The sequence below is a fragment of the Copidosoma floridanum genome, unplaced genomic scaffold (assembly GCF_036245765.1).
Source record: "Copidosoma floridanum isolate Cflo_tuat_1 unplaced genomic scaffold, Cflo_Japanese_pri ptg000025l, whole genome shotgun sequence".
Lineage (NCBI taxonomy): Eukaryota > Metazoa > Arthropoda > Insecta > Hymenoptera > Encyrtidae > Copidosoma > Copidosoma floridanum.
This window is the reverse complement of record NW_028321902.1, coordinates 3815873-3825948: the sequence shown is the minus strand read 5'-3', so window position 1 is coordinate 3825948 and position 10076 is coordinate 3815873. Positions and strand designations below refer to the sequence as shown.

Below are 10076 nucleotides of genomic sequence, written 5' to 3'. Positions count from 1 at the left end.
TTTTTCGATAATATGCTTCATTTCCGAGATATTGTGAGATAACTGAAAAAAAAAAAATCGGTTTGTAAAGTTATTTTGCAACAAAAAAAAGGGTCTTCCTGACCAGATTCTTTCTAATTTTTCTTAAGGATCATTATATGGACAACAATCTATAGTTTTTGCGAGATTTCGTTAAATTCCATCCAACAACGAAATGAAAACCCCTGGCTCCCCGATTACCTACAGATACTTACTTCACGACGAAAAACGGAAAAACTCGCGAGGGAGAATATCAATCAAACATATAAGTATATCAGTTATTCAGTCGTCGCGCCAAACGTTACTCATCTCATGCCCTTTTGTTGAACGCTAAGGGTGCCTGTACATGGGCGTCTTGCAGTCTGAAGACTGCCAGCCAAAGCTTCGGCGGGCGATTCAATTCAAATTGATAGAGATCAATATTTTTTTTTTCTTGCATTCCGTACAACAGACACCTTGTTTTCAATGAAACTAGACTCTGAAGTCGTATTTTGATTTTAGAAACTGGTTTTGGTAAAAAATTTCGAGTAAGTATAACAAATGACTAGTTTTTGCTGGCAGCCTGTTACTGCAATTTTCCTGTTTACCGACTAGTCGTTTGTTATACTGACTCCAAATTTTTTGAAACTTTTTACTAAAACCAGTTTCTAAAATCAAAATACGACTTCAGAGTTTAGTTTCATTGAAACCAAGGTGTCTGTTGTACGGAATGCAAGAAAAAAAAAAATATTGATCTCTATCAATTTGAATTGAATCGCCCGCCGAAGCTTTGGCTGGCAGTCTCCAGACTGCAAGACGCCCATGTACAGGCACCCTAAGGGTGCCTCTTAAGACTGTAAGCCAAACCTATGGCGGGTGATTCAATTCAAACTGACGTTAACTAAATATTGATATAATTTGTTTTAAACAAGATAATAGGCATCCTGTTCATAACAAAACTATGTTAGGTGATTGCATTATGATATTGGAAAGATATTTAGCCACCAAAACTAAAAAAAATTTTGTTAACGCAGAGTCGTTCAAAAGAGAGGTTATGTTGACAAAATTATTGTATTAACATGAATTGTAGAAACTTTTCAATTGATGCCTTAAAAAACGTTCTAACGTTATAATGTAATCAGGTTACATAGTTTTATGATGAATAAAGTGTCTATTTCCTTGTTTAAAACAAATTATATCGGTATTCAGTTAACATCAGTTTGAATGAATCACCCGCCATAGGTGTGGCTTACAGTCTTAAGACATTAATCGTTTGATCAACTGATTCGTGACCGACCAATCGCGTGCCAGCTATACGTCAAGCTGTACATGTATAGTAGAACTTCGATCTGTACCACATCCCACATCCTATTGTGGAACTATGGCGTGGGGACCGTGGGGTACTGTTCTATAAAAGAGTCTTGGGTTAGACAGATCAAAATTCCATAGTCACCATCAGTCTCCATTTTGCAACTGCAAATCAAATCTCTGTTGTGCAATGCTTTCTTCATTCACTACACTACTGTCGGAGATCAGTCAAATATTTAGTGCATTCCGCAAACAGTTAGCACCGGTAGCCAATATGAAAGAAAAAGGCGGCACCGGTGAAGAAGACTGCAGTACCGGTAACTCGTCGTTCACCACCACCACTGCTTGTTCTCTGGGGACTCTGGGTGAGCAAGAGAAATTTTTCCAATTAAATAATTGTTATTCCGAGCAAGAGTGGCAGAGAGGATCAATCCAGTCGTCTGCCAGAGCAACGTTGGGCGAGCCTTACGAGAAATCCTTCTTCAACCCAGATTCCACAAGTGAAGTAGTACGCCATCAGTTGTTACCTGCCCAAGACGTCATGAGCATCAGAGATCACAGAGAATCCCATAGACGCATTAGGTGTCCCGATCGAAAGCTTAACTCCAGGAGTCGCGAAGAACTCGACATTAGAAATTATTTTCCCAAATTCACCATTCTAGACAACAACGAAGCCGATTCGGACAAGGAAGACTGGGACAAGGAGCTCGAGGCCGCCGCCGATGTACACAGCGATGAAGCGCTGCAGGCTCAGCAGTTGGAATTCTTGTACAACCAGATCGAGGAAGTCACCCCGGACAACATCTCGCTGTGGGATGAGGCGACGGAACGGGCGTGTATGCTGTTTTGCGAGAAGTTCGACCTGCAACCGATGCACTTTTCGACCTTGCAGCAGGAAAATTTGCTGCCTACCAAGTTTCACGGTGACTGGCTCAGGATGCAAAACGAGCAGAAATACAGGATTCAGAGGTATCACGAAAAAATGAACGAAGAACCGAAAAGAGACGTTTGGTGTGACGAGGTGGCCAACGCAGGAGACACCACTGACGTGATATTAAGTCGGCAGATAAAGTTTATTTTTGATGAGATCGGCAGGGCTTATCCGAGTAGGATCAGTTTGTGGGACAACGTTCTATCCAAGGCAGTACACGAGTATTGCATCAAGTTTCAACTGCCACCATTGACGTTTGCGCAACTGCAGATGGAAGATCTGGTGCCAGTGAAATTCCACGATGACATGAACCTGGTGAGAAGAAAAAATATCGAAAGGATCAAAGATTTTCAAGATGATTACAACAAGCAAGGTTTTGGGACCGATGATTTGGACAAGCTGTTGGTCAAGGGGTTGAGGTCTTGCAGAGCCAAGGCGTTTTTTGAAAAGAATCTGGCTGTTAAGGTTGGCAAGGACAAGGCCGCTTCAATCGCAGCGTTGAATGCCGGCGAGGAAATATTAAAGGGAGCCAATTTAAACGACGAAAAGTTGGAAAAGTGTTTTGCGCTGTTCACCAAAAGCATAGCTTGCGCTCCGCTCAATTCTAAGGAACTTGCTAATGCCTACAGAAGCAGATCGGGCTTATTATTTCGCATGAAAAAGTACGTGGAGTGTCTTGCCGACATCGATCGAGCCTTGGCTTTCCATGAAAATAAAATTGAACTGGTTTTCAGAAGAATGGAATGCAAGGCAGCCTTGGGGAACAATGGCTCTGGTAATCATCTGGAGTGTGAAAGTTTGTACCGCGAAGGTAAACAACTGATGGAGGAGTCGAAGGAGACGCCGAGTCAATATACCGTGAGCCTATCGAGTAAGGCAATGAAAGTGTTGCACATGAAAAAGGCTAAGCTTGACGAGCCAGCAAGCATCGGCACCAAGAAGCAAAAGGTACACGAGCACGTGCAGATTTACCATCGCCGAAAGAAAGATTCTTACTACGACGACGTCCACATAATGTTTCGCGATTCAGAAAAGTTGCTGTACTCCATGAGGGACTTTGCTCCAGGTGACATAATATACATAGAACCGCCCGAGTTGGCCAGGTTCGACATCAACTACTCGCACTTCAACTGCGACTATTGCTATGCTAAATCTTGGACCAACATACCATGCGATTACTGCAACTGGAGCATGTACTGCTCAGAGTTGTGCAAACAAAAGGCCTGGGACGAATATCACAACATCGAGTGCATCGTAGCTTCGCATTGCAAGAAAATCAGCTGCACTTTCAATCATCCCGATTTTTTGGCCCTGAGGTGTTTGTTGCAGGGAATCAAGGAGTTTGGTGGGCTGCAGAAATTGAAGGACGAAGTTACAACACTGGACATAAACATGAGTAAGGATTTATTGTCATCTGTACAACAGTTAAGCTTTGTAAGTGCTATTTGTGAAATGTACTTGTTGTTTCAGAGTACTGCGAGGCCGATCCCAATAACGATGAAAATGCTTTACACTACTCTACTGGTTTTAAGAGTATTTTCACGATGAGCGTCGCCGTGCAGAAAATCACCGAAAAAAGCGTCGATGTCATGAATTGTGAAAAAATGTTGATCATTCTAGCCAAAGCAACCAAATTTTTTGGTGAAAATGTAAAATTCAAGTGCGCTACGGATATGGCGGAAAATCCGGACGTTTTGTTTTTTGGAAAAGTTTTGTTGAAGCTACGGCAAAAAATTGCTTCCAGTGCTCGTTTTGTAAGTACAATGAAATGGCACATTAATTATTTTTTTTTTTCTTTTCATACTAAATATATTTACAAATATTTTATTAGCTCTACAATCCCACAAGCGCGTTCAGTGATACGCAGAATTGTGTGAATACAGAAAAATGCAAAGGAGCATGTCTCGCTCCACTGTCCTGTCTTTTGAAGCACAGTTGCTATCCAAATACAAAGATTCTCATAACAAATCACATGAGTTTGATAATGTTTGCGTTGAGACCGATAAACGCAGGATCTCCGGTAAGTTAGAGCTGATGATGAATAATATTTTCACATGTTGATAATAATCTCAATGTGTTTAGTTGCTTGTGGCATATGATAAAAATTTTTTGGAACAAGAGCAGGAAGATAGGAAAAAATCGATAAAAAAACACATGAAATTTAATTGCCAGTGTCAGGCTTGTTTGTGTAACTGGCCTAGTTTGCAGGAAATGTATGAAATGCCTGTGGTAAGGATATTATTTTCATAATATTTGTGTTGTTTAACTTAAAAATAAACAAGCTTTGACTTTATTTCTTTGATTTCAGAAAAATACTGATCTCTTTTGTCGGAACTATTTTGTCCCACGTGACATTGAACTGTTTCATAAATTGACACCTCTGGTACGACCTATCATATGTTGTCATAAGGGCACAAGGGTCAGTCAAAGGACAGTTGCGCAACTGTCGGAAGCTATGAGGAGTGCTGTAAAGCTGGACGACGAGACGGTACCATCCGTCATTATGGGAGAACTGATGATTTGCTTAAGCAAGGTTTTGGATAATATCTATAATATTATGGATTGAAAAAGTTTCGTTTGATATTTTTTGTATATTTTTATATAAACCAACGTAATTGGATATCTGTAAAAAAATCGTATGATTTTTATATACTGTTTGTAAAACGACTTACGTCGATTGATTTATCACAATGTACAAATGTGCAAAACTAAAGTACTAAAAAATAAAAGACATGTATTTAACAACAGCTGTTTGATTTTTTGTTCCTTGAATTTTTAAAATTTTATACAATTCACTTAATGCTACTTCTTTTCAAACACGCATCACCAATGACTAATTTGCAAATGTTAGTTTGATTTATGGAATTTTTTTATGCCAATCTACTGTTTACTGTTTGTAAAATACTCTTATTTTTTTATTTAATTTAATGTTGGCGCTGGAGCAGTATTAGTATTGCAATTGTTCACTTTGAATTTGCTCGGATCGAACCGTCGAACGTTTCCGGCGCTCCGACGGGTTAAGTATATATATTTTTTTAATTTACATGCACAGATGGAAAGAGACGTTCTGAAAATCTGAATAGGTATACGTGCAGTAGGAACCAAAATATGCTGGCACATCATTTTAAATATTTCTAAATGGAATTCCGTTAAATAGTATCATCAGTTCCAATCGCAGTCAATTACGATTGTAATCATCATTAAAGTTTTCAACTTATTGTAAAAGGTTCTATCCTGTACTGCATTTAGAGGTTACTTTGTTTGTTTTCGTTATTCATTTATAAAAACACTTGTGGGGGCGTATCGAAACAAACATCTACGAAACCGCGTGTGTGTGTGATTGGTAAGTACAGGTGTTTTTATTTTAAGGTGTTGAGTAAATAAATTTGAATTAAGAGTGTGTGCAAGTTGATAATTAGTTGCAGCACTTGAATAGCGAAAACGAGTGAACCACAAAAAAGTACCCATTTATATACATCGTAGGATATTTTCCTTGAATTTAATTATCTTTTTTTTCTGTGAAGTTTATAGTCTCATCAGTTTCATTTTAAAAGGCTCAAAGGATGGAACGCGAGAGGATGCTGATCGTCGATGAGTTGAACACGTTGAAGAACATGAACCTGGACACCTTGTCCCCGAAGCCGTTAAAGTGGGTCACGGATTTCCAAAAAAGCGAGCAAAAATCTAACGCTTACCGCGAGGCAGGTAATCGAGTATTCAGGCAAAAAAAACACAGCGCCAAGATTCACTTGCACGCCTGGAAGAATTACACCTTTGGCATTGCATACGCACCCCCAAAATCCAACGAATCGGCTCTGAGTTATGCAAACAGATCCGCATTATTGATGCATTTGAAAAAATATGAAGAATGCCTCCTTGATATCGACTCTGCGCTTGCGGTCACAAAGTCTTATGATCTAAAGGTCAAGCTGCTGTGCAGGAAGACCGAGTGCCAGGTTGCTTTGAAAGAGGGTAGGTGTTTTTTTCTTCTTATATTGCGTTAGCTAGTAGAGCTGCGTTTTTATACTTTTTTACTCTTCTCACAGGTAACCAGAGGAATTCATGTGAGAGAGCCAAGTATTATCTCAACAAGATCGGGGATGTGGCAGTTAAGAAGGAATTGTTGTATAAAGTGAGAAAAGCCGAGAAACTTCTGGAGTTGAATCATTCGGATTATAAAGGTAAAAAAGAGATAGATTACAATGACTACTATTACGTAGAAGAGGAGGCCGAAATTAAGTACAGCGAAGAATATGGGCGGCACTTGGTGGCTACGTACGACATCTTGCCTGGGAATCACATTTGCGAAGAAAAATTTTTCGTCACAAGCTCCAATGGCAAGAAAAACTTTGCCTACTGTAATCATTGTTTGGCCATCTTCTGGGCAACCATACCGTGCGACAAATGTGCCTATGCAATGTACTGTAGTCAAGAGTGTAAAGAAGAGGCTTGGGAACAATATCACGATGTTGAGTGTGAAACAAGCATAGCTGCTTATGGTTACGAAGAAAGCCTTATACAGCTGAGCATTAGAACTTTTATTATGGCTTACAAAGAAGCTGGAAGTATCGATACTTTGAAAATCATGATTAATGATGCATTAAAAACATCAGGTAAAGTATTCTTTCGTTTGTCATTAATTTTGATCCTGTGAGTGATTATTGTACATAAAATTTGTTAATATTTCAGATAAGAAGACAAAAAACTATTTGGATATTGAAAAGTTTTTTACTCACGGTTTTCGGAATTTGTTTAGTTTTTGTTGTCCAAAAATTATCGTTCCATCGTATGTACAGTGCGCTGTAAATGCTTTGTTAAATATAAGCTCGAACAAAAGTTTCTGTCAAAATGAACTGGCCCTTGACAGAAATATAGAACTGAAAAAAAATGAAAACGCCATTTTCATTGCCACGACCCTTTTAAAGCTTATAACCATTTTTTCAATCAATGCTTTTAGTGTGAGTAAAAATATGAAAACTTTTCAATTCATGGTTTATGTGCCGATGTTTGAACTTGAATGCTTTTTTTTTCGCTCATTAGGTAGTTGAACCGGGGTTGACCTGTAGAAAGGGAAAGTGTATGCACTTGTGTAAATTTGATTTATGTTGCCCAAGAGGAATGGCCTTTTCTCCCATTTCTAGCTTATTTAATCACAGTTGTGATAGTAACGTCAGTAAATTTTATTCAAATGATGGGAGGGTATTTTATTATGCTGTGCGACCGATAACTCGAGGTGAACAGGTACAGTACAATTGAATTATGCACACGAAAATTTCTTCTTAACATTGATTTAATTCTAATCGATTAATTTAATTGTTTTTAGTTTTTTACCAATTATTATTGTAGTTACATTAAGGAGCATAAAAAAATAAGACAAGAGTTCTTAAAAGACATGTACGAGCTTACTTGTGAATGTATCGCGTGTGAAGAAGATTGGGATACCCTTGACAATCTAAAACAAAAAATCATTGATCACGTAAGTTATTGGTACACAATTTTGGAAAATTTGTTAACAAAAAATTTGTAAGAATTGGTTTTTATTCCAGAGAGATGAGATACCACCGACTATAGCAGGGTTAAATCTTCTAAAGAAACATTCCATGATAGTGGAAAAAATCCGCAAACGAGACCATAGATTCAGTATAGGAACAATTACAAAATTCATCGATGATTTTATAAGTATGATGAAAATCGAGCCAAAGCAATCTTTCTGTGCCCAATCGTTTCTCACTGTTTTCACATACATGTTCGAAAAGCGTTACGGCACCGTTTTAAGAATTCCAAAGAAGTGTAATAACTTGTAAATTTCTCATTTACATGTTTTGGATGACATTTTTTTTCTAAGTATTTTTAATAAATGACAAATTTTATAAAAAATATATTTTACTTATTCGAAACCATAATCCAATTCAAAAATAGGCAGTTTGATTATACATATTTGCCAAATACACATATTACATTAAATAATTGAAAGTACACATATAATGTGTACTGTACACGTATCGAATTAATGTAGTATAAGGCGCCATTGTTAACTGTAATAAATAAAGTTTTACATAAGTACGAAACCAAAACGTTATGTGCCTAGTACACCTGTGCATTTTAACTGTAATGAGCATAAAACAAAGTTCTCTTTTAATAATGTATGGAAATTAGTATCTGTAACTTTTGAGTTTATAAACCATTACATGCTTAAGTTAGCCTTTTGCGTAAATTCTGCTAGTATTTTCAGCATATCTTTATCCATAACACTTAGCATAAAAGTACTGAGGGGACGTGGGGAGTCATGGAAAAAATAATGGAAAATTTTATTGGAAATTTTCTCAATACATGTATATACGTAACTTATAATTACGAGATAACATATTCTGGACTCCCGTTCTTCCGTGATGAAAACGAACGAGGTATTTGAAAAGAATAAATAATGAAAGTGTAAATAATGAAAAAATACATTGAAAATATTTGAAAAAAATTTGAAGAATACATGTACTTTATTTTTTTATGAACATATTAAACATTTTTTAAAAATTCAATGACTCAATTATATAAACAAAATAGAAGAACTTGCAAAAATGCAATAAAAAGGCAGTATTTTGGGTTTATAAAAAAATTGTGAAAAAAAAAAAAAAAAGTATGAACACGCCGGGGGTCTGACTCCCAATTACCACTTATCTCAGCGAGCCACTACGTTTTTTTTTTTCGACATTAGTAGCAGCTCAAGCCAAGCCTAACACATGGGTAGGTCAGAGCCAGTGTGCACACAACTCTGACGACTGAAAAGCTAATTCGGCTATATATACTAACCAACTACTTTTTTCGCCACTTGCGAGAACGGAACCGGAGCCACGCGGTTGGAGACGGAATCACAATAGCAGTGTTGTCTATCCGTTGTCGATAACCAATTAATAATATTATTGTAGGTGACCGGTAACTGCTAATATAACGCTGTAGTATACCTATATGTGGCAAAGCAAAACATATATACGTAAACTTACCATCTACCCAAATTGGTGTAGGCATACTAAGGCGTTATATTAGCAGTTACTGGTCACCTACAATACTATTACTAATTAGTTATCGACAACGGATGGACAACACTGCTATTGTGATTCCGCCTCCAACCGCGTGGCTCCGGTTCCGTTCTCGCAAGTGGCGAAAAAAGTAGTTGGTTAGTATATATAGCCGAATTAGCTTTTCAGTCGTCAGAGTTGTGTGCACACTGGCTCTGACCTACCCATGTGTTAGGCTTGGCTTGAGCTGCTACTAATGTCGAAAAAAAAAAACGTAGTGGCTCGCTGAGATAAGTGGTAATTGGGAGTCAGACCCCCGGCGTGTTCATACTTTTTTTTTTTTTTTTCACAATTTTTTTATAAACCCAAAATACTGCCTTTTTATTGCATTTTTGCAAGTTCTTCTATTTTGTTTATATAATTGAGTCATTGAGGTTTTTAAAAATGTTTAATATGTTCATAAAAAAATAAAGTACATGTATATTTTTTTCAAATATTTTCAATGTATTTTTTCATTATTTACACTTTATTCTTTTCAAATACCTCGCTCTTTTTCATCACGGGAGTCCAGAATATGTCACTTCGTAATAATATATTATGTATACACATTTATTCATAAGATTTCCAATAAAATTTTCCATTATTTTTTCCGTGACTCCCCACGTCCCCTCACCATACCTAAAGACCCTTCGCTACCCCCCACTCCAGATTCGGAACCTCTGCAGCAGCTTTAACCCCCCCCCCCGCAAAATTAGGAAAAGTTCCATAGATTCGTCCGTTATTTTAATTCGATCAAATTTTCGGTTATTTCTTATACGAAACTTCAAGGA

At 37.4% G+C, this 10076-nt stretch overlaps 1 protein-coding gene across 1 annotated transcript; it reads left to right on the top strand.

Annotated features, from left to right (window-relative positions):
* Nucleotides 1-1388: 1388 nt before the first annotated feature.
* LOC106640409 (uncharacterized) lies at nucleotides 1389-8207 on the top strand. Its single transcript, XM_089595475.1, has 11 exons — nucleotides 1389-3632; nucleotides 3707-3990; nucleotides 4068-4256; nucleotides 4319-4465; nucleotides 4545-4799; nucleotides 5788-6208; nucleotides 6283-6849; nucleotides 6926-7194; nucleotides 7277-7477; nucleotides 7560-7712; nucleotides 7783-8207. Exons 1-11 carry the CDS (start codon nucleotides 1496-1498, stop codon nucleotides 8038-8040), a joined length of 4881 nt encoding a protein of 1626 aa, XP_089451601.1. The 5' UTR covers nucleotides 1389-1495; the 3' UTR covers nucleotides 8041-8207.
* Nucleotides 8208-10076: the final 1869 nt, after the last annotated feature.

Bases quoted from the DNA above. Each gene is read 5' to 3' on its own strand.
- LOC106640409 (XM_089595475.1), top strand. From the start codon at position 1,496: ATGCTTTCTTCATTCACTACACTACTGTCGGAGATCAGTCAAATATTT. The intron at 4,257-4,318 runs GTAAGTTAGAGC...CAATGTGTTTAG, and splicing joins CGATAAACGCAGGATCTCCG to TTGCTTGTGGCATATGATAA. The intron at 7,478-7,559 runs GTACAGTACAAT...AATTGTTTTTAG, and splicing joins CGATAACTCGAGGTGAACAG to TTTTTTACCAATTATTATTG.